Source organism: Alnus glutinosa, chromosome 6 (genome assembly GCF_958979055.1).
Source record: "Alnus glutinosa chromosome 6, dhAlnGlut1.1, whole genome shotgun sequence".
NCBI lineage: Eukaryota > Viridiplantae > Streptophyta > Magnoliopsida > Fagales > Betulaceae > Alnus > Alnus glutinosa.
The window spans coordinates 6,597,614-6,623,227 of NC_084891.1; the positions used below are offsets into that span (position 1 = coordinate 6,597,614).

General features: G+C 41.8%; 1 protein-coding gene across 3 annotated transcripts in view; it reads right to left on the reverse strand.

Annotated features, from left to right (window-relative positions):
* LOC133871099 (uncharacterized) overlaps nucleotides 1-25,614 on the reverse strand; it is a 101,784-nt gene that overhangs the window by 56,432 nt on the left and 19,738 nt on the right. For all 3 annotated transcript variants that reach the window (XM_062308461.1, XM_062308462.1, XM_062308463.1), the window contains 3 exons: nucleotides 21,418-21,512; nucleotides 19,838-20,012; nucleotides 11,534-11,958 (listed from right to left, as the gene is read on the reverse strand). In XM_062308461.1, the coding sequence (XP_062164445.1) occupies nucleotides 11,534-11,958; nucleotides 19,838-20,012; nucleotides 21,418-21,512 (695 nt within the window). The remainder of the gene's footprint in view (nucleotides 1-11,533; nucleotides 11,959-19,837; nucleotides 20,013-21,417; nucleotides 21,513-25,614) is intronic.

Below are 25,614 nucleotides of genomic sequence, written 5' to 3' on the forward strand. Positions count from 1 at the left end.
ACGAATTTTATGCCCCATATAATCAATGTCAAGGCTACCGAGGACGTCACAATGCCGCCTGATTTTTCTGGGGATATTCAAGCCTGGATGGTCGTGTTGTCAAGGAAGGAGTTGTTGAAATTCTTGTAGCAGCTAGTCCAGTGCAATTTGGGGTCAACAACAGGGTTCTACCTAACAACCAGCTTGAGCCGAAACCAAAGAAGCTGAAGAATGGGTCCGGCGGGCCAAGAGAGGTCCTGTCTCTCTATCCAGAAAGGGTTGAAAATATCAAGGGGGTCCTGAAACAGAATGTGAAGAAGGAAGAAGGGATGGAGCAAAGGTTGGAAGAGCCAGGCTTTATTTTTTCTTGGTTCAGGAAGAGAAAGAATGAGACAGCACCTTTAAAGCCAATTGATTTTGGGCTTTCAGTATTCTTTAAACCTAGTGATAAATTTACTGAGATAGTTGGAAGTTCGTACTACATGGCTCCTGAGGTGCTAAAACGGAAGTGTGGTCAAGAAATAGATGTTTGGAATGCTAGAGTAATCCTTTACATCCTCCTTTGTGGTGTTCCGCTTTTTTGGGCAGAAATTGGACGAGATTGCACATACCAAACTGCCATAACTGGAGATTGTCGCCCATATGCTACAGAGATATATCAAAAAGAATCTTCCGGCTCTGTGCAAAGGCTTGTGTTCAGGAAATTTGACCCGGCAGAAGCTACATGGGAAGATCAAGACATGGTCCAAGTTCAAGTTCCTGATTTCTTCCTTAGGGACAAGGAAGATGTTAAGGGAGAGGGACGATACGTTCAGAATTTTAGGGCTTACGTGGCAACACACGTGGCAATACTGAATCCCCAAGACAACAGTGAATAAGGAGTATAATCTCCATATATTATTTCCCTAAGTGTTTTAGCTAATAATGAATATATTTTCCATTAGTTTATTTCATTTCTAGTTATTTTCCTGCACATTGTATTGACGGCTAGACCTAATGGTTGTCTTTTTTTTTTATAAGTAAGAAAACTTTATATATAAGCGTAAGGCACCCCTAAGTACATCGGGAGTATACACAGGAACAGCCAAAGCTAACCCATAAAAAGAAAAACCCAACCAAACCCATAAGGACCAGCCCTAAAACCCGCATGCAGCCCCCACAACACCCAGAACCACAAGAAACCCAAAGCCCAAAAAAGCCCCCCAACATTCACCCAAATCTGCCCAAAAGCACCCAAACCCAACAGAAATACAAACCCAAAAATACAAAAAAGCCCGAATTACATCTGAAAAGCAAACCCAAAATACAAATTAAACCCCAAAAACAAAAGAAAAATAAAAAACTACAGTCGGTGGCACGTGACACCACGCGCGCCGGTGCCGACGCGTGGCAATACTGTTGCCGGCGCGGTGCTGAACCAGCCGAAAAAACTGTCGGAAGTCGCGGAATCTGCTGGAAAAGCCGCCGGAGAGGCGCGTGCGCGGCGAAGAGGTCCCCAACACCGTAGATCTAACTCCCAAACTTCAAAAAAAAAAACCTCGGCCACTCGTGCCAGTACTGCGCGTGGCGTCCACCCGCAACAACGCCAACAACTGGGAAAGCTGGTTCAAGACGGCGAAACCTCCAGTGAAGCACGTGCACTAGTAGGAGGACCCAAACACAGTAGATCTACAACCCATGATGTAAAAGAACCAAAACCCACACACGACAGCGCAGCGGCCAACCACGGAAACAGCGTAGACGGAAGAGACTGGAATGAGCCGGAGAAGACCCAACCACCGAGAAGTACACCCAAGAAAAAGAAAAACCCTAAGAACCCAGAGAGGCAGAGGGAAAGAGAAGAAGACGTGAGGAAAGAAGAGAAGAGGAAGGGAGGAAAGAAGAGAAGAGGAAGGGAAGAGGGGAAGAGAAAAGCTCTTCCCTCCTCCCCTGGAACAGCAGAGCTTCTCTCTCTAAAAAATAGAGAGAGAGAGAGAGCGAGTCGTAGTAATGGTTGTCTTATAACCTAGACGTCTTCTATATAAGTGTAACCCTAATCAATAAAGAAATATGTTGAATATTATAAAAACCTAGAACCTTTGTTGGTATCTTTGGAGGTCACGGCTCCTACGAAGCAGCCATTGGAGATCACAGCTCTCTCGAAGTAGCCTTTATCCCTTTTCTTTTGTTTCTTTTTATTGTTTGATTGCATCATATACACAAAAACAACCATAAGCCAGCCTAAGAAAAGAACCCAAACAAACCCACAAGGACCTAAACCCTACAACCCGAAAACCCCAAAGCCTCAAGAACCACAAAAAGTACACAACCCTACGTCATGTGAGCCTTGCCTTTTCGATGCCTAGAGGGAGCATTCACATCGCCATAGTTAACAAAGCTTTTCAAATTCAGAAGCTCCCTCTTGCCTTTGGTCTTTTGGCGCGCTAACATTTTATCCCAATGAAATTCCTCTTCAATGGCAACCAGGATTGCCAAGGACTCCACGCCATGAACACCAACCATCTCCCAATCCAAGGGCATCCCATCCCAAAACCCGTCATCCTCCTCCCACACAATGACCTCCCCAGAAGGATCGAATCCAACAAGCCACTCTTTAGACCGAGAAGAACCATTGCCCTCTACAACGAAAGAATTGTTGTGACAACTTGAGGGGGAAGGAAACCCTACACACCATCATCTTTGACCTCCCGAGTCGAAGACGAGGCCAATTCAATAGGCAAGGAATGAAGAGTGATAGGGGCTATCACAGCCGACCTCAGGTTGAGAAAACCCTTCCGAAGGAAACCCTTATTCCCACAGAAATCTTCACAGGAGGCGCTATAACTGCTTCCTTAGATTTAGAACAGGCAGGCGTCCTCGAAGCTGCCAGAGAATCTGCTAAAAGCACCTCATTCCATTGTACTAAATGGTCTTCCCTTAGTTCCCTAGCCTTCTAGTAGTATCTCTGAAAAGGCTTGGGACACTGCAACACGGGGAGAGAAGAACGCAGCTTCTCACCTCATTCCATTGTACTGAATGGCCAATTGAAGGGAAGCAAAGAGAGGTGGTGGGTGTTGTGATTGATTCCGTTGAGGTTAGCCCTACAATTGTTAACCAAGTGCAAAGAAATGATACAGAAAAGAAGGTGTGGTCTAACTCTTTTGATGTGCTACGTAATAAGAAGGTTGTTGAAATGGAAGAAGGGCAAATTCAGAGTAGTAGAGGGGCGATTACTGCTATTCAAAAGATTATTGAAGAGGCATTGTATGAGGAGCATTCTAGGCTGAAATTGAAGAAAGTTAAAGGGAAAAAGCCAGAAGTGGAGCAAGATGGACATCAGGGTAGGGGTTTTTCACATACTGCATGAAGATCATTACATGGATTATTAGAGGTCTTAATGACCTCTCGAAGCAAAGGGAGATTAGTATGGTCAAAAGGCTTCACGTTCATTTATTGAGTATAGTTGAAACAAGGGTGAAGCGTGAGAAGTCAGAAAAAATTCAAGCAGCTATATTGCTGGGTTGGGGGTTTGATTCTAATTATGATTGTCATCATAATGGCAGAATTTGGATTTGTTGGGATCCTAATGTTTTAAAGGTGACTATTGTTAGCAAGAGTATACAGGAAATTAGTTGCAAGATTGTTGATGTTAATGAGAATATGGTTTGGTTCCATTCGTTTGTTTATGGGGCTAATAAAGGAGTTGAGAGAAGGAGATTATGACATTCTTTGCAGTTAGTTGAAGAAGTTGTTGATTCTTCTCCTTGGCCGATTCGGGGTGATTTTAATGTAGTGTTGAGTGAGAAAGAGAAATGGGGTAAGGAACATGTGAATTCATATGAGAGTGATTTTAAACATTGTTTAAATAAACTTGAGGTTGCAGATTTGAATTTTTATGGGAGCTTCTTTACTTGGTGTAATAAACAATATGGCTCTTGTTTTGTGGCGAAGAAGTTGGATAAGAGTGCTTGCAAACGTAGCTTGGATGGGGCTATATAGTAATACTCAGGTAGAATTCTTGGAGGCAGGAGTTTCAGATCATTCAGCATCTGTGATTTTTGCAGGTAAGTTGAAGAGTTCTGGTCCTCGTCCTTTCAAATACTTTAACTATTGGTCTGAAAATGAAAATTTTTTAGCCTAGGTGTTGGAGGGTTGGAGTTTAGAAGTTGAGGGAGTTCCAATATTTTGTTTATATGCTCATTTAAAGGCTGTTACGCGAGTTTTAAAGGCAAAGACTTTGGATTGTTATGGTGCTATCCATCAGAAGGTTGCTCAAGCAAGGGAGAGGCCGGAGAAGGCTCAAAAGCATATTTTGTTGTTTGGTGGGCAGGCTGATTGTGTCAGGAAGGAGAAGGAATGTCTTCATGAATTCCTTCCGATTAGTAAGGCTGAGGAGGCTTATCTCAAACAGAAGTCTCGGGTTCAACGGTTGAATTTGGGCGATCAAAATTCCTCTTATTTTCACAAAATGATTAAAAGCAGGATTTCTAGGAATTTATTTGGGATGAACATGGAATAAAGGTAGAGGAGGAGTCATATTAAGCAGGTAGCAGTGGACTTCTATAAGAAGCTTTTGAGGACTGAATATCTTGTGTTCAATGAAGTTAGAGATGCCCGGGTTTCTCAGCTTATTACTAAGCGTATCACTGATGCACAATATACTATGTTGCAGGCTGACGTAACTGATGCTGAAATTAAAGCTACCGAGTTTGCAATGAAGAATGAAAAAGCTCCAGGTCCTGATGGGTTTCCTATTGAGTTTTTTAAGGAATCATGGTCTATAGTTGGGGCTGATGTTCTTGCTGCTATTCGGAACTTCTTCCATTCTGGCAGGCTTTTGCAATCAGCCAATGCGGCTATCACTACATTGGTGCCGAAGATGGTGAATCCTTCGAAAATGGGTGATTTTCATCCAATCTCCTATTGCAATCTTATTTATAAGTGCATAACCAAGATTTTGGCTAATAGGTTGGTTTCTTGTTTGGACACTCTAGTAAGTGCTAATCAAACGGCTTTTATTGCTAATCAAAGCATTGCCGAAAATGTGTTTTTAGCTCAAGAAGTAATGAAGGATTATCACAAGGCTGATGGTCAAGCTTGTTGTACATTGAAGGTGGATCTTATGAAGGCATATGATTCAGTTAATTGGGAGTTTGCTCTTTATTGTCTTGGACGTTTTGGGCTGCCCGTACAATTCATTTCTTGGGTCCGTGAGTGTATCACTTCACCTAGCCTCTCTGTAGCGGGTTAATGGGTAAGGTTGGCAATTCGAGTTCACGGGTCGGGTTCGGGTCAACCCGACTGACCCGATTATATAAACGTGTCAACCCGAACCCGACCCGATTATTAATCGGGTTGTGACACGTGACCCGAACACGACCCGATTAATAATCAGGTAACCCGAACACGACCCGACAAACCCGACTAAAAAACGTGTCACCCGTTTACCCGACACGACCCGACACGGCATCAATTTCATTGTTTTCACATGTTTCAACCTTCAATTTTTATTTTTTTTACCTTCAATTTTTTTTTTAATCGGGTTATAATCGTGTTGGCGGGTCAACCCGGGTAATCGGGTTATAATCGTGTTGGCGGGTAATCGTGTTATCGGGTCAACCCGTGCAATCGGGTCATAATCGGGTCAACCCGATTATAACAAACCCAAACCCGGTTTTTTCATGTCGTGTTCGTATCGGGTTCGCGGGTCGTGTCAAAAATTGCCAACCCTATTAATGGGACGCTGGTTGGTTTTTTTGAGGGTAAGAGAGGCTTTCGGCAGGGCGATCCTATATCACCATATCTGTTTGTTTTGACTATGGAATTCTTGTCTAGTTTATTGGTTGAATGTGTAGGAAGGTAAGGGGGCTTTGGTTATCATCACCAGTGCTCTAAAGTTGGTCTCACTCATTTGTGTTTTGCTAATGATCTCCTAATTTTTTCAGAGGCTAGTGTGCAGTCTGTTGCTGCTGTACAGCAGGTTCTTTGTGAGTTTGAAGCTCTATCTGGCTTGAAGACAAACCCTGAAAAGAGTACTCTATTCTATGCTGAGGTGCATCTTGTGGTTAAGGCTCAGATTGTGAACCTCGTGAAAATGTGTGAAGGTAAACTTCATGTTAGGTATTTAGGTGTTACTTTAATCTCCACTCGGCTGTGTGCAGCTGATTGTGATACTCTTTTGGAAACGATTACTGCCAGAATTAATCCTGGTTATATAGGAATTTGTCTTTTTTGTTGGGCGTCTACAGCTTGTTTCTTCTGTGCTGTATAGTGTGCAAGTGTACTGTAGTAGTATTTTCATTTTACATAAAGAGATCATTAGAGCTATTGAACAAAAATTCAATAGGTTTGTTTGGAATGGTAAAGATGAAGGGATAGCAACAGCTAAAGTTTCTTGGAGTATGCTATGATGAGACATATTTAGAGTTTGTTTGTGAGGTCAGGGTTCCTTTGGGTTTCCTGGGTAAAGGAAATGTTGTTAAAGGGTAGGAGCTTTTTGCAGGTTAGCATTCCTTAGATTTGTACTTGGAGCTGGCGTAAGTTGTTGAAACTTAGAGATGATGCTAGACATTTTATATCTTTTATTATTGGTAATGATAAAAACATCAATCTCTGGTTTGATGTTTGGCACACGGATGGGGTACTTTTTGAGAAGTATGGGCATCGTGTTATATATGATGCCCATAGTAAACTAGAGGTTCGTTTAGATTCTGTCATTCAGGATGGTCATAGGAATTGGAGGTTTGCTTGTTCTAGTCAGCTTGTTGATATTCAAAGCAAACTAAGTTTGATCCCTCTCCTGCTCCGCATCAATTTGAGCCATAAGGTCTAAAAAGCCCTTCACATTCTCCTCATGGGAGACCCCAAAGTTTGAAAACAAAAGCTAAGATCAATCGCTGCCCAGGAGGACCACCAATCTCTTCAAAACCACCTCCTCTCTAAGATTCACTCACTTCAGAGAAAGACAACAGAGGACGGCAACCAACCACAGACTGGACCGAAGAGAGAGGAGACCCACCCACTTCTAACGGAGGAAGGACCGCGCTGCTTAGGAGAAGGAAGCCACGCCGAAGAAGAGGCTAACAGACCTCGTCTCGTAAAGGCGCAGGCATAGACACTACCCCATCTCTCGCTGGTGCTGACAAGGGCTTGGCAGCAACCCCAAATAACGGCATAGAAGGAGCCATGGGAGCACTGAAAGCCTCTAGAGCCTCTGCAAGCAGATGCTCATCCAATCTGCCAACCTTATGCTTCAAGGAGTATCTAAGCACCGACTTGGATTCCGACGGATAAATAGGCGCTCCAGACTCCGACATCACAGGGAGAGAATAACGCAGCCTTTCACCTAACGCATCCACACCAGAAGTGCAATCGCTAGGAACATCTAGGAACGTTGGACCAAACCCAACTAGAGTCGAAGACGGAGCCAGCTCTGGCAAGGCAAACTGGTCATGCTGACTAGCTCTGGCGGACTTCTAGACAGCACCCAACTCCAACTAGGGCTGGCAAAACGGCTCCGCAAGTCGACTCGTTTACGACATGTGGGGACCCGCGACCCGTTTAAGCTAGACCCAAACACGACCCGTTTCTGTTAACGGGTCGGGGTTTCAGACACTACACGGCAATTTCATGGGTCACCCGACATGACCCGTGAAACCCGTCTAGCATAATGGGTCGTATTGGGTCGACACGACCCGTTTGGTTACTGGGAAATCCCTGGTTGTACGTTTCTCAAATTTTGGAAGAAAAACGAGAAAATTTGAGCGAAAAATGGCTGTTTAGGCTGTGGAAAACTTTGTAGTGACATTGAAAATTCAATTATTTATTGAGTTGGATAAAATTATATTTTTTGCTGCTCAAGAAGGATCCAAGCTATAAGCCGGAGCAACAAAAATGCCGCTTCCTCAAAGCCTTCACAAGATTTCCACAAAAGTAAGAAAAATTATTTTATGTAATAAACATTACAAGCTGAGAGTTCAAGATAGTCAGAATTCATGCGATAGCTTAGAAAAACAAGCAACCATCTACAAGTCAAAGGAGAAAGAAAAGGGGATCAGATTAATTCATCATAACATTTGGAGGCCCCTCAAACTCAAAACACAAGCGGTGTCAGGTATATATGTAGCTTGCAACAACCACCATTTTCTTGTTGCTGGGATCATTGAGTTTGAAAGATGTTAATTAGCAAAATCTGCCTTTTATTTTCCTTCAGGAAAGGTTTCCAAAGCGACAGTTGTCTTGCTGATGGGTCTACTGGGAATGGTTTATCAGTCAAAGCAACCGCTCCCTCCATAAACTAGTGGGGCAGCGGAGCATTCTCATGTCACCTCATCAAGAATCAGGCTTTAGACTTAGAGATGGAAGGTACCTGGCATACAGAGAGAGAGGTGTTCCCAAGGAAAAAGAAAAACACAAGATCATTCTTGTGCACGGCCTTGGAAGCTCCAAAGAGATGAATTTTCTGGCATCCCAAGTACATACATAAATCTCTCTTCTCAACCTTCTTTAGATGAGAATTTCACGCTTTAAAACATTTTCAGTTGCGCTGAAGAAGAAGAAAATGGAAGAAGAGGGGGCGGAGCCGAAGGAAAAAGAAAAGAAGTTAGGGTTTTTTTTTTTTTTTTTTTGTGTTTTTGGCTAATAGTAATAATCCCATTTCCTTTTTTTTAAAAAATAATAATAATAATAATAATCGTGTCTAGCGGGTCACCAGTGACACGACCCGCCAGACCGAACTAAACGGGTTTTAAACGGGTCAATCTATTTATGACCCAAACCTGTTTAAGGTAAACCCAAACCTGCTAATTTCGTGTTGTGTTTGTGTCGGGTTGTCGAGTCGTGTCAAAATTGACAGCCCTAACTCCAACAACCCGGAGAGATGAAGACGGCAAAGGAGGATCCCCACCGGCAAGATTCACCAAGGCAGAGGTAGCCGGCACAAGCACCCCAACGCCAATATCTGAACGCATCGGCAAAATAGCGAGATTCAGGCCCACCTGAAAGGACACTGTCAAACCCATAGCGAGATCCAGAAATGGAGCAGAGGACAACGTCGAACCCGAAGCAAACCCACCGCCGGCAAAAGTCATAGAGGTCGAAGCCACCGGCACTCCTTCTCCAATATGCATCAAAAGCGCCAGACCCGAATCTCCAATCAACCCAGAAACAGGGTCAGAAGGCTTGGAAGAGGCCTTGGAGCCAAAACGCTTGGACCCAACCCGAAAATGGGCCCTTCTTAAAACTACCTTAGCCCTCTTAAACATCCGGCCCACCACTAAACAGCTCGCCTTGCGTTTAAGCCAAAAATGCTTTAGGCCCAACCTTGGCGGGAGCCTGCTTGCCCAAACGAACCACTCCCCAAAAAGCTCAAGAAGGTTCCTGAAAACACTTGCCTTCTCCTTCTCTAAAAGGTCACCATCACCCTCTGAAACACTGCAACACGCCGAAGCACTCCTGGAGCCATCAATAGCACAAGGGGTATTGCCTAGAGGATAAAGCAAATGCTTCTTCTCCAAAGCATAGCAATCCATAGGCTGCCATTCCACCGCCGAGCACTCCATTCCCACCGGAAAATGCTTTTCCGAATCACCCCAAACCACCATCTGCCGCACTTTTACCAGCCCTGACACAATGTATGCAGCACAGCACTACTTCCCAGCGCCCTTGACAGAGACGGGAGCCGCCATACACACCACTTCAGCGAACGACAGAGACCCATTTGCCTTACACATCGTCTTCCAGGCGTCTTCAAAAAAAGCCAAGACTTTAGACAACTCGCCAGAGACACGACTCCAACCTCGCTCATTACGACCTTCGAGAAACAGAACCAGACCTTTCCAGCCACCCACATCATAGACCGCCACCTCCAAGAAATGGTCGGAACTATTCTCACATCTTCACACAATGGTCACCTTAGACCCCTCCCTATAGGACTTCACGAAATCTACAAGTCCAGGATTACACAAAGCCTCTTCCAGCATCCTGCATCGACAACAGCCACACGATGCAACGAGATCCCAAAAGGATCGCCCATACAAAAGCTTTCCGCTTTTCCACAACTCAAAGCTTTGCGGTCCCAAGCCCCACCGAGAACAAAAATGACTTAGCCTCCACATAGAACCGGTTCTCCATATCCCCTAAGGGGAGCAAACCCAACACGCCACCACGCACCACTCACACTACAAATCCCACACCTATCATATGTTGAATCCCAAACCTCTTTCCTTCTGATCTTGAAGAGGTGTGCCTTTTATAACATTTGGAGGAATAGAAATGCTTTAAGACATGGAAATCATCAATGGTCTGAGGAGAACCTTCTTTTTTTTTTTATTGATAAGTAATGTCAATTTATTAATAAAACGCTGAGGGGCGCAACCCTAATACATAGGAAGTATACAAGAGTGCCCCTAAGAGGAACGAACAGAAAATAAATTTAAAAATTCCGCATACATAAAAACATTCAAGCTATGATGAGACGCTTCCAAATATATAACGTATTAAGCAAACGCTTCCTTAGCTCCACCATTGACGTCTCTACATCTTCAAAGTGCCGCACATTCCGTTCCTGCCAAATACACCACATTAAACACAACGGAACTAACCGCCAAACTTCCTGAGCTGGACCATACCCACACGACGCGCCCCAACTAGTCAACAACTCCAGCACCATTCATGGCGTAACCCATTCTACCCCAAATAAAGTAAGAATGTAACTCCATAGATCGCAAGCAACTTCGTAATGAAGTAATAGATGTTCAATTGAGGAGAAGCTTTTACAGCAAATTAAATGGGAAGTGAATATCCGATTTATTTCCAAAGGTAAATTCAAGACGACTTGTGGGAATGATATCTTTGTACTGCTTGAGGTATAGATGGGATTTTGTTTTAATATTGCAGAGGATAGCTTATACTGGATTTTCTTGCTTTGTTGGTTTAGTTTGAGTTTTGTGTAGGGGTTATGATGCGTTAGTGTTTTGCTATAGCTTTTCTATGTAAAGTGTTCCATTGTTTTGTTAATGAAAGTTACTCATTCATAAAGAATAAAAAAAAAAAAACCAAGATCGGGAGACAACCAAAACCAAAGTCAAGAATATGACTACCACAACAAACAACATAATGAATTTTTTTGGGCCATTTGGTTGTGATAAATCAAAGATCAAAGACACAGAAAATTGAACACTACAACTCCAAAGTTTTGTTTGTTGAGGATTTCTGAACATTTTGCAACTAACTATCATAGATGAGTTTAGAAATCTCTTTTCTTTCTAACTTGACAACAAGTATTAAAACTTTGTATTCACTATTATTTATTGCTCTGTTTATCAGCAATCAAAAAGCGCAAATCTGGACCGGAAACATTTCAGAAGATTAGAAACATATGCACTTCAACAAGACAAAACTGTGAAGGAATTGGAATAAGATGAATTACACAACCTAGGGCATAGTACAAGATTTACTTTATAAACCACCATTTGACATACTGGAATTAATAATAACATGATATGTAGCATGAATATCATGAGCAAGAACCAGTGACTCGTCTTATGAATTTCAGAAAAAATTTAATTCAACTCACAGGTTGAGTAACTTGGACGGGGCTGCACGTAATACAGTCAATGCTTCCTTCCACCTCCACTGGCGTTCAGATAATGGTAAAAGATGCTGCAAAATTGACAACCGCCATTCCCACTCTTCAATGAAATGTTTAGCAATAGAGACTCTCCACTCTAAGGCCTGTTTTCCACCAACCCTTACACCCTCACTCAATGCTTGATCTAGTTCAATTACAGCTGAAGGAAGACTTCGATGTAATATATCAAGTAGCATCTCTGTGAAAGATATAACCACTTTGTTTCCTTCATCAGATGGAGTGAGATCATTATTTTCCCAAGCACAGGAGTAACCCAATTCAGAATATCTCTCTGGGGAGACACAGTGCGTCAAATTCAGAGAGAGATCATCCATATGTAAAAGAGAAATTATTACATTCACCATCAATATCTGCATCATTGAATATAATTGACATTAATTTATACTGTATAAATAACAGGAAAAGCAACAAACAAATACGGTATAAATAACAGGAAAAGTAACTAACAAACAACATATTTTTTTTTTGATAAGTAAAATATATTGAAAAGGCGCAAAGGGGCGCAACCCAAAGTACACAGGATGTATACAAGGAACCCCTAATGTAAAGACATAGAGAACATCTATCTAAGAAATCAAAATAAGAACAGTCATGCATTAACTTAATTCTATCTCTCCACATAAACAACATTTGAAGCATCTTTCTCTTCAGATTCGACAAACCAGTCTCACAATCTTCAAAACAGCGTGCATTCCGTTCCCTCCAAACGCACCACATTAAACACAACGGAGCCATGCGCCAAATCTGTATCGAAGTCCGATTACCCTTCTGGCCCCTCCAACTCCCCAACATGTCTTTCACCGACCCCGGCATTACCCACTCCACCCCAAACAATTTCAGAAGCGCCCTCCACAATTCTGTAGCCACCATACAATGCAGAAACAAATGATCAATGGATTCTCCAGCGGTCTTACACATAGAGCACCAATCCATCACGATAATGTTTCTCTTTCAAAGGTTATCCAAAGTTAAAGATTTCCCTAAAGTTGCCGTCCAAACAAAGAAAGCCACTCTCGAGGGAACATTAACTTTCCAAATACTTTTCCACGGAAATGAAGACTGAGTAGGACTAGACAATAACTTATAGTAGGACTTTACCTCAAAAGATTTCTTTCGCGCTGGCACCCAACACAACTTATCCTCTCCCTCGCTGCTAACTTTGAGGGTGTACAACATCCCAAAAAACCTACTAACCGCTTCGACCTCCCAATCATGAACTGAACGAGAAAACATAATATTCCATAAGATGGTGCCATTTTGTCTCTGCATAATTTCCTCCACCCAAGCATCCTTTCTTCTAGCAATAAGGAACAAATCTGGAAAGAGGATCTTCAAAGGAATTTCCCCACACCATACATCATGCCAAAACAGAACTTTCGAACCATTCCCGATCTAAACTAACAAACAACATATAATGCTTAGGGGCGCCTTCCGCATTTTTTATATATTTCTTTGCATACCTATCAAAAAAAAAACAAACATATACATGATGCCACAACTTGTCTGTGTTTTTGATAAATAATGACTCATCATTGAAAAAGCGCGCAGAAGTGCCTAGTCTACAGGAAGTATGCAAGAGATCCCTAAAATGAGAAAAACGAAGAACATAAATTTAAAAACTCTACAGAAGTAAGACAACTCAGGCTAAGATGTGCCAATATCCATAAATTTTTTTTTTTTATAAGTAATTTAAAATTCAATAAAAAAGCGCAGAGGGGCGCAACCCTAATACACGGGAAGTATACAAGAGAGCCCCTAAACAGGAGGAACAACTAATAAATTAAGAAAGTCTACAAAAGTAGAAACACCTAGGTGGCAAAGATGGGGAGCTATCCATAGATATAGCGTGTTAAGAAGACGCTTCCTTAAAACTACCATTACAGTCTCGACATCTTCAAAAAGCCTCGCATTCCGCTCCCTCCAAATGCTCCACAAAACACAGTGAGGAACTAAACGCCAAACATTTTTTGCTAGGCCATGCCCTCGAAAAGCACCCCAAGTAGTCAACAAACCCATCACCGATTGTGGCATGACCCATTCAACTCCAAATAAAGAAAACACAAAACTCCAAAGCTCACGGGCGGTGTCGCAATGAAGTAACAGATGATCAATAGACTCCCCTTTCTTTTTACACATACAACACCACTCAATAACCACAATATTCCTCTTTCGTAGATTGTCATGAGTCAAAATTTTTCCTAAAGCTACAGTCCATACAAAGAACGCCACCCTTGTCGGAGCCTTAGCACATCATATCTTCTTCCACGGGAATGATGGACCTTCTTTCCGACTAAGTGCTTCATAATATGACCTTACTTCAAAATAGCTCCTTGAAGAGAGGTTCCAAACTAACTTGTCACCCTCTCCTTGTCGAATCGGAGTGGAGTACAACCGCTCGAAGAAAGAGAGCACCATCTCCAACTCCCAGTCCTATAATTGCCGCGTAAAGAGAACATTCCAATGAATATTGCCATTATGAACAGCCATATTATCTACCACCATAGCCGCTTTGTTCCTCACAAGACTATACAGAACTGGAAAACAAAGCTTCAAAGAAATCTCCCCACACCACCGATCATGCCAGAAACTGATATATGATCCATCCCCTACCACAAACCGAACATAATTACAGAACTTCTCCCACCCTATCCTAATATATTTCCAAACCCCTACTCCATAGGAACCCGACACCTCAATAGAGCACCACCCACCCTTTAGGCTCCCAAATTTGGCGTCAATCACCAAACGCCATAGAGCCTCTCTCTCCCTACCATATCTCCACAACCATTTACCTAAAAGAGCTTGGTTAAACAGGGAAAGATTGTGAACTCCCAACCCACCTGAATGCAACGGAGTACAAATCCTGTTCCATTTCACTAAATGAAATTTGGCCTCATCCCCTATGCCACCCCATAGGAAATCCCTCTGGATTTTTTCAAGACGATTAGCCACCCTCAAAGGAATAGGGAACAGCGACAAGAGATACGTGGGGATATTGGACAGCGTGCTCTTAATAAGAGTCAACCGACCGCCCTTTGACAAATACATACGCTTCCAACCAGCCAGTTTCCTTTCCATTTTCTCAATCACCCCTTTCCAAGTAAGAACGGACTTGTAAGAGGCACCCAAAGGCATACCCAAATATGTCATAGGTAGCGATCCAACCCTACAACCCATAAGTTGGGCCAACCCTTCAATATCCTCCACCTCACCAATAGGAACAATTTCTGACTTTCCTAAATTAATCCTTAATCCCGAAACTGCCTCAAAACAAAGGAAAATGCACCTCAGATGTCGAATCTGTTCTTCTTGCGCTCCACAAAAAATCAACGTATCATCAGCAAACAATAAATGATTCACTACTATTGCCTCTGACTCACTATGTCCCACAGTAAAGCCTGTCATCGAACCCTGCTCCATCGCAGCAGCCAACATCCAACTCAAAGCCTCCATAACCACCACAAATAATAAAGGCGACAGAGGATCACCTTGTCGCAACCCGCGAGAACTAGTAAAGAAACCCGTCGGAGTTCCATTGACAAGGATGGAGAATCTCACCGTAGAGATACAAAAACGAATCCAAGCTCTCCATTTCTCCCCAAAGCCACAACGTTGTAATAAGTAGAGTAAGAAGTCCCAATTCACATGATCATAGGCCTTTTCCAGATCCAGCTTACACAACAACCCAGACTCCCCTGAACGGATTTGACTATCCACACATTCATTAGCAATAAGCACTGAATCCAAGATTTGTCGACCACCAATGAACGCATTTTGGGTGTTTGAAATAATCTTACCCAACACTGATTTAAACCTGTTCGCAAGGACTTTGGAAATAATCTTGTAAATTCCCCCAATAAGACTGATAGGCCGAAAATCACTCACATCCACAGCATCATTCTTCTTTGGAATCAGAGAGACAAAAGTAGCATTAAAACTCTTTTCAAACTTGCCTCGAGAGTGAAAATCTGCAAAAACAGCCATAATGTCATGCTTTAAGATATCCCAACACTTCTGAAAAAAAGCCATAGTGAAACCGTCGGGGCCCGGAGCCTTATCTCCATTGAAATCTCTGATGACCTCCCACACCTCCTTCTCCTCAAACCCTCTCTCTATCCAGCTACTCTCATCTTCATCAATTGAAAGAAAAGAAAGGCCCTCTACCCTTGGCCGCCAAGAAGAATTCTCAACATACAAGTTTTTGTAAAATTGAACTATATGCTCCTGAATTTCCTTTGGGTCTTTGGAGATTTCACCATCTATACTTATAGAATCCACTTGATTAAATTTGCGACGCGAGTTGGCCATCCTGTGAAAAAATTGTGTTCTTGTCCCCCTCCTTCAACCACAAAGCTCTGGATTTCTGTCTCCAAATTATTTCCTCACACAGAAGAGTTTTCTCCAGCTCTCTAGACATATCTATCTTGCGAACCTTCTCTTCCTCCTCTAGGCCTCGGCCTTCATCAACTGCATCCAGCTCACAAATGCCCTCCAATAATTCCTTCTTCTTCTTCCCTATATCACCAAACACTTCAGCATTCCATTTCTTCAAGTCCGTCTTCAATGCCTTCAGTTTAAACGCCAAAATGTGACTTGGAGAACCCGAACACTCATAAGACAACCACCACTTATTGATTTGCTCAACAAAGCCCTCATAATTCAGCCACATGTTCTCAAATTTAAAAGACCTTTTTCCTCCTCTTGGTGCCCCACAATCCAAAAACAAAGGGAAGTGATCGGACAGAAGTCTTGGAAGCCTCCTTTGGACTACTTCGGGATAGTGATCCTCCCACTCCACAGAAATTAAGAATCTATCAATTCTAGACCATGTGTGGTTATTCGACCATGTAAATTGGCCATCTTAAAGAGGTAGATCCACCAAGTTCTGCATGAAGATGAAGTCTGAAAATTCTTCCATAGCAGCTGAGAAACTGGCCATGCCCGACCTCTCACTCGGAAAACGAACAACATTAAAATCTCCCCCAATACACCACGGCACCTCCCAACAATTCATCAATCCAGCTAACTCAATCCATAAATCCCTCCTATCCCTGTCATCATTAGGGCCATAAACCCCCCCAAACGCCCAAGAAACATTATCACCAATGTTGCGGAAAGAACAAGCAACCGTATATCTACCTATACATTCCTCCAATTTCTCCACCACTCTCCTATCCCACATAAGTAAGATCCCACCCGATGCTCCATTGGCTCCCAAATAGCACCAATCAACCTGATTACACCCCCATAAACTCCACACCACCTCCCTTGAGATTATTGCCATCTTAGTCTCCACCAAACAAACAATATCCGCCCTCCATTCTCTTAGAAGCCCTCTAATTTCTACTCTTTTTTTCATCTCATTAATCCCTCTAACATTCCACGAAATTAATTTAGGCATCATAATTGCATACAGAACCCCTACCTTTGATGCGACCTCTAGCCGATAGAGCCCCTTTCTTCTCATAATTCAAGGACCAAGCCAACCTGTTTAGTTCTCTCTTCCCTTTTGCCCCTTTGTTCAACGGACACAAAGTCTGAGGACTGGCCGAGGATCTTCCTCCAGCAGCTTCTATCTCCTCAAACATAGCTAACATTCTGTCCTCAAATCCTTCGCAAGATAATCCGATAGCCTGATAACATCTCATAACTTTTTCCACCACCCATCTAGGTGATATCCTGTGTTTTTCTCCCCCTTTTGCTGCCAAAGGTGTGATTTCCAGCGGTGCACCACTCGCCCCCTCCTCGTTAGAATTTTTTTCTTCTAGTTCTAACAGGAGATCGCTTCTAACATCCTGTGTACCACTGTCCAGTATAACTTCTCCCTCATCTGTTACACCAGCATCTTCCCCAAGGCAGCTCTCCCCTCGATTTCCCACTAAAACAGGTTCACATATCACCATCTGCAAATTGTTAATGTCCATCATCTTTGTCACTGAGCTTGTACCCACAGCAGGAGCACCCATCTCATTACAAGAACATTCTGTTACCAGGAGCTCCGGCAAGACTCCCGAAACCTGCTCCCCTACTTCAGTAATGATGTTACCCTTCAAAGAGCCATCGTCCACCTGAAGAGCCACTGCTGCATCTTCTCCTTCTTCACCACACAACACGACCTCAGGCATACTCAGCCGAAGGGAATTTTCTGGTTTCCCATCCCTCACGCTCCGACCCACTACCGTGACCTGTCCCTGTTTTCTTGTCCAAACAGCCTTAGAAATTCCAGACTTCCGGCGTTGATAAACACGTTGAAAACCACGACTAGAATAATCAGAACCAGACCCACGAGCAGAGGCGCCGGAATCCTTGGCTTTACGCACCTGATGTGCTGCGGATGTTGACGCTCCAGCATGCATAGAAAACACAGGGGTCGGAATGGGTCTTAGGCATGATCCAGCTTTAGTTTTAACAATAAACTTGGGCTTTTTAATGGGAAAACCCAGTGGGGCTTTGCCTTTAGAATCATGGGCCACTTTAGAGGATTTGGAGATGGGCCGGGTATCCTTGAAGCCCAAAAAGGCCTGCTTGGTCTTAGGAGCAGCGTGAGAAGCAAACTGCTTCTGACTGAAATCCAGGTGTCCTTCCTCCAGCAAGAGAAGATCCGTGAGACAACGGCCTATCTCCTCGTGCAGAACTGCCAACGACTCCCTTAGCCTACGAACCCCTAGCCTATCACCAGAGAAGACATTGCGTGAAGCAGCGGAAGACGTGTTGGCAGACCCAGCAGCTTCTCTCCTTGGGAATGAGTCCTGCGACTTTCCCGATGCGTGAGACATCGGAGCTGGTTTCTTCTTCAAGTCCTTCGCCGGAAAAACTTCTCTGGACAGGCTATCGTGAGACGCCGTAGGAGGAAACATCAACGAAGAAGGGGCCGGACACACTGGAGCCTTTGCATGTGCACGAGAATCCTTAACCGGATCCTGCACCTGACAAAGTTCCTTCTTCCCTGTTTCCTTTGAACCTTCCAACCACCTTGGAATTCTTGCTAAATGCTGACTGGAAGGACCAAACAGCTCTTCATTCCCTGGCCGAGTCGAAGTTAACACCTCTGCAAAACTCCTCCTTGTCTCCGCTTTAGTCCCAGCTAGTAGAACTTTCGGTGCACTGGTCTGCTTTGTGACCCTGGACTGATCCGCTTGAAGATGACTGATGGCTAGGCGGAGCTCCACCTCAAACCTCTCCCAACCCTCACCGTATCTCCCTTTCGGCACTAAAATGGAACCATATTTCTTCCTGCCCTCATATTCTTCAATAAGCAGGAAAAAACCATGCCTATTAGAGCATTGTTGTCCAAGAATACGTGGGAAGCCAGCAACGGATTGATTCCAAAAGACTCTAGAATCCTGAACCGAAACTAACTCATCAAACGACTTGACCAACCAGACTGCCTCATCTCTACGTAGAAGGATAGACCTCGTCACTCCTTTGCATTTCTCTCGTATCCGAATCCCAGTACAACCTCCCACCACCGACAAGTCGAAGTCCTTAGACTCAACAGACAAACGACTCACAGACCTCACCATTTTCTAACTTATAAGAAGTATATAAATAGAGGAGCAATAATATGAGTCAATTGAACTATATTGACCTAGTCAATGGTGATTTTTTTTATCTAAATGATTCTTGAGAATAGATTCCTTTCTGAGCAGTTCAAACTAATTTTGAAAACAGATGTCTTACGAGATAGTTTTTCCAGTGGAGAAATAGTTTCCACTAACTTTGAATCATCCTCTTTCAACGTTTAATATCCATAAATATAAAGTGTTAAGCACATTCCTTCGCAACTCCAACACCGATGTGTCAATATCTTCAAAATGCTGAACATTCCTCTCAAGCCAAAGACCCCACATTAAGTACAAAGGAACCAACATTTTTAAAAAAAAAAAAAAAAAATTCGGATAAGTAATAAAGTCTTATTAACACAGCAGGTATACACTACACATTCTCAGGAGGCTATAATTAGAAAATCTAAAAGAGATACAAAACAGCTCATGGCGAAGTAAACATTTAATATGATGAATCAAATAATTGTTATAATTACACTTTTCCAAAAATTGAATCCTATGTAAAACCAACTACATGCTACACTTTCAGCAAAGGAACACGCAATGGTACTTGTTCAAAGATTGCAAATTAAATTGTCCATGCAAGAGTATATGAAGATAACAACAGCCTTAACAACACAAAGGAAACTATGGTGCAAAAAGTTCATTAAGATGAGCAGTTGACCTTGCGAGCAATATTATTAATAGCTTCCAAATGGTTCTGCAGGTCCTTCAAATGGCATAATGCCAATTGGTGATGACTTTCTCTTTCATCAGTCATACACCTTTCCATTGCTCCTAGTGCAAGAAGAGCCGATTCCAGAGCATAACGCATGTGCATAAGTTCAACATCTTGCTTTCTACCATCCACCGCACCCCCCCCCCCCCCAAAAAAAAAAAAAAAAAGTAAAGAAAAGAAACACATCAGCATATTGTAGGTAATAAAGCCAAACATACAAGAGGGAAAGGAAAGGAAAAAAATAAAAAATAAAAAATAAAAAAGAAAAAAAGAAAAGCTTGAAAAGCAACATCTATGATACACAGACTTATATCAGGTGCAAATCTAGTTACTGGTATCCAATTGATAGCCCCAAAATTAACAATGCACTGGTAGAGCCAAATATTTTATATATCCAAATTTTCTTTTGAAACTTTTAAATTCATATTCCTCCATAACTGTTACTTTCCATTTATATTTGTTCTAAAATGTATCCTATATAAAAAGTCAGAAAAGTTTAAATTTTTATGTCCCCATCCCTCAGTCTGAGATAATTGTCCTTTATGAAAAGCTCAAAGTATCAATGATATAAGGGCAATTGTGGGGGAGCATACAAAATTGACTTGTCAAAGCACTAAAAACTTCTCCTTGATGCATTTTTACAAATGAAGAAGATAATCAATATGGGAAGGATGACGTATGGACCATCTTCATTTGAAAAATCTACTGTAATGAGATAATAAAAAAATTTACAACAATCTGTCAATGCACTCATCTGTTACTTAACTTGTTACTTGCTGTTGCATGTCTAACGATATTACAATACCCAAATCATTACCATGTTAAATCCCAAAAAGACAATAACAATTTTTGAAGTGTCCTGCAAATTTTTTTTTCTTTTTTATAGTCGATGACAAATTTTATCATTTAAAAAAAAAAAAAAAAAAAAAAAAAAAAAAAAAAAAAAAAGAAGAAAATCTTGAAAATATATTTGATAAAATAGTACAGTAGCTAGAAGCTCAAGTTCTAGAGCTACAGACTGTAGTAGTCAAATATCACAACAAAGAGTCAACGAATAAAATAGAATACCAAACACCAAGCTCATTCAAGTGAAATAAATCATTCTTTCATTATTATGCAAGTCCAACTTAAGAAATCTTCTATGATGCAATGCAATGTTGAGCAAGGAAAACAATGGCTCTATTTGTTAATGTCTTTTGGAGGATTTTTTTGTTTTTTGTTTTAAAAAGTGTTCTAATGTAACATAAATGTGAAAACTAATTTTTGTTTTTATGAGTGTTTTGTGTTTGGGTTGTTTGTTACTATTTTTGTTTTGAGAATAGAAACCAAAAGAATAAAAACAAAAATTTTAACAAACGAAGCCAATACTTGTAGTGTGTTAACATCTGAGAACTAAAGCTTCAGGTCTCCTCATTTGCAGAATGTTTTTCTTTACTAAGTCATACAAGTTCAAATGTTTAAATTAAGCATCCCAGTGTAACATCAGTAAACAATGTAACTAAGTTCAGAAGGGAATTTGCGCACACCTTTTCTGCGCATCTGCATTAGAAGCAATTGGCTGCAGGTTGATCAATTCAATAGCTTCCTCAAATTTTATGCCTGGAACAACATCAAACAATACCTACAGAAAATATATCGAGTCACACCTCAAAGCTCCAAAAATAAAATAATAATAATAATAATAGTAATAACAAAAAATTAATAATAATAATAACAATAATAAAAAGTTAGTAGTAGAAGAAGAAGAAGAAGAAGAAGAAGAAAAAGGAGGTACATAAAATGCATACCATGTGTTAAAGTCCACTAACATGTTGATGAGAACTAAAACCATGTATACCTCCAGGAAATGACTGACAAGGAGATAAACATGCTTCTTTTTTTAATAAGGCCTAGACCTAAAAATGCAATCCGATGACTGTCCAATCAATTTCTCTAATAGCAAAAAATTCATGCTCTTGTCACCTCCAATCTCCTCATTCACCTTCATACTTCCATCGCCACCACTTACCTACCTTTCAAGAATTTGCTGTAAAACGAATCAAGTAGGTCTAAACAGCTCATGTCTGGTTATTAATAGTCTAGTTTGAGTCAATTCTTTAATTAAATGAACCAAACTCAAGCACAGCTTAGAAGTTCAATTACTCAATAAACCAAGTTTGAAACAATACCATGCTTGACTCAAAACATTTGTGAATGAAAAGGTTATACTTTAAACTATGAATATCAGTAATTTAAAAAAAGCAAATGTCAAAAGATAACATGTTATGTCATGTTTTATGAAAAATTATTACTATTGAAGCATAAATGAGTCATTAATATATATTTTTAAATATATTTAGATTGTCAACACAACAAAGTAATATACAGGTCTCTTAAGTAAAATCCATAACAAGTTAGTTAACCAACTCAACTAAGCTCATGGACAGGGTCAGGCTCATTCGAGATTTTTTTTTTTTTAATAAGTAATTCATTTCATTGAAAGCACAGAGAGGCACAACCCTATTACACAGGATATATACAAAGATAGTCCCCATTAAAGGCTAAAAGAAGAACAAAAATTGTACTCAGCAAAGTTAGAAAAATAAGAAATATTATATGCCCCTGTCCAATTAAAGAGTAATTTGACAAAAATGTTTTTGAACTCTTCCTTAGACTTTTCACGATCTACAAAACATCTTGCATTCCGCTCTCTCCATATAGTCCACATTAAACACAACAGGGCTATTCTCCACATATCTAGAACTGAATGACTACCCACTTGACCTCTCCAACAAGCTAACAGATCTATCACCCTTTCAAGCATAACCCGTGTGACGCTAAAAAGAGTAAAAATCGCACTCCATAAGTCTCTAGGCACCTCACAGTGAAGAAGATGAACTATAGATTCTCCGCTCCTCTTACACATGCAACACCATTCCACCGCTATTACTCTTCTCCTTCTCAGATTATGAAAAGTTAGAATCTTACCAAAAATCGCCGTGCACGCAAAAAAAAATAATTAATGAATTAATTTTAAAGGTACTTTAACTTTTCATATACTCCGACAAGGAAAAGAACCCCCCAAAGTAGAAAACTCGTGAAGAATGGCCGCACCTCAAACTTCTTCCTCTTTGAAGGAATTCATCGAATACAATCCACCCCACCTTGTCTTTGTCTAAGGGAATACAACACCCCAAAAAATGCAAGCACCGCATAAACTTGAAAATAAAAAGAAACTCAACCTCCCGCTTGAATTTGTTAACAATATAAACAAATGAGAATAGAACACATTAATGTTCAACTAAGCTCAACCCATTTCCAACCCTACCAAATAACATCTAGTTAACCACAATTGATAAACTTCCCATCCCGCATCATAGAACTGATTTTCCACCAAATAATGGATCTGTTTGGCAAACCCCTCCCCTCACCCCCAATTTTCTCTTAAAAAGTCAACATCAAAACATTTCAACTTTTTTTCACTTTTTATATTGCATCAATCACTTCTTTTTTTTATAAGTAATAAAGGTTTTATTAAAAAATCGTAAGGCGCCCCTAAGTACATAGGAAGTATACACAGGAACTACCAAAGCAGCCTACAACAAGAAAGAAAACCCAACAAATGGGAGTAGGCGCAAAGGCTTGTGGGTGAGTTGCGGCTATTATTGGTTCCTTTTGAAGCCAAATCTCGGTCGCCGAGTTCTGTTGTGAGTTCATCGGAGGGGAAGCAAATGGGAGTAGGCGTGAAGGCTTCTTCCTCTAGGTGCTCCTTGGCGGAAGTGGTGCGTGCAATGCCCAATTCTGTCGTGGTCTCTGGTGAGTTAAAGACGCCGCCTTTGGGTGACTCCTCCAAAAGCTCAGGTGGGGCTTGGCCCATTGTGGGTGGCGCTCTACTGTCGTTCACGAAGGTGGTGAGGTCAGAGGTCAAGCTACGGATTCCGCTGATTGAGAGGAGTGACCTTGAGTTTCTCCCGGCAATTAGACCAGAAGCCCCAATGAGAAGGATTCCGCTGGACTGCTCTGTGATGGAGAAGGATCTGTTGGGTAAAGACTTGCAGGTCAAGGGGCATCCAGCACTTCTGCTCTCTGCCCAAGACACTCCAGGTTCAGCACATCTTCTCACTTGGCCACGTTTGAATTTGCGGACGTGGAATTCTAGTGAAGGTTGGGTCATCTGTGTGCTTTTGGGCTGAGTTTTAAACCCACTTCCAGTGGCCACATTTGGGATTAGGTTGAACCATTCACCCTGAACTCCTCTCCCTTAATGGTGGTTGGAGAACCCGGAGTCGACGCACCTTCCTTAACAATCGAAGTCAACGCAGACACGACCAATACTTTATGTGTGAGAACCAGGCTCGGGTTGAGAAATCTCCTCCGAAGAAAACCCCTCACCAGAGAGGGAGACTTACCCTTATCCTGCACTGGAAGCACAACAGCTACCCTCTAGGCTGGATCACTCGGAATCAGAGATAGAAACCCCGGCCCTTGAGCTGGCCTCAAAGCTTCAATGCGACAAGAGAAAAAGGAACCCTAGCAGGATGCACCTACACGCGCCACTGCTAGGGCCGGGTTTTCACTTTTTATTACTATTCAAACAAAAAAACCAACTGCAAAACAAAACTTCTCACTTTTCCATACAAAAAAAATCAAAATTTGTTTCTACTTAGTATCACATCAATCACTTCTTATTACTATTCAAAAAAAAAACCTCAAAAACCTTTACCAAACACAACCAATATGCCTTTTAATCCAACACCAACTCAGACTCTAAAGTATTAGAATCCTAACTAGGTTGGAGAAAGTTCTTTCAACCCAGTCTATAAAAATGACTTGTGTCCCTTTTACATGTGAGAAGCACATCCTTTTTAAATAGTAAGGACAAAGTTGAAAGAAATTTTATTCAAAAAGCATGTCTCTTCCAACTTTGTCCTTGCTATTTTTTTTTAATAAGCAATGAAAGAAGTTTATAAAAGCGTAAAGACACCCCTAAGCATACAGGAAGCATACAAAAAGGACACCAAAACAAGAAGAAAGAGGGAAAAGAGGAAAAATACACGCAAAACCCAAAAACAAGAGGAAACCCAAACACCCTAACATAACCAGCCCACAAAACCCAGAGACTATTACATCACACCAGTGGCCTTCTTGCCTTGCCCCAGCTAGAACAAAAATCCCTGGCATCATAATTAATCGTGCACTCTAAATTCTTCACTTCATGACTCCCTTTAAACATAGAAGTGGAAACTAAAGTCTCTTGACACTACTCCACATCAACTTGAGCCATAAAGTCTAAAAAGCCCTTCACATTCCCCTCATGGGAGACCCCCAGAGTTTGAAAACAAAAGCTAAGATCAATCGCTGTCCCGGGAGGACCACCAATCTCTTCGAAACCACCTCCCCTCGAAGATTCACCCACCTCTAAGAAAGACAACAGAGGAGGGCACCCAAGCATAGACGGGACCGAAGAGAGAGGAGACCCACCCACTTATGATGGAGGAAGGGCCGCGCCGCTTGGGAGAAGGAAGCCACGTCGAAGAAGAGGCTGACAGACCTCATCTCGAAAAGGCACAGGCGTAGACACTACCCCATCCTTCGCTGGTGCTGACAAGGGCTTGGCAACAACCCCAAATAACGGCATAGAAGGAGCCATGGAAGCACTAATAGCCTCCGCAAGCAGATGCTCATCCAATCTGCCAACATTATGCTTCCGGGAGTATCTAAGCACCAACTTGGATTCCGACGGT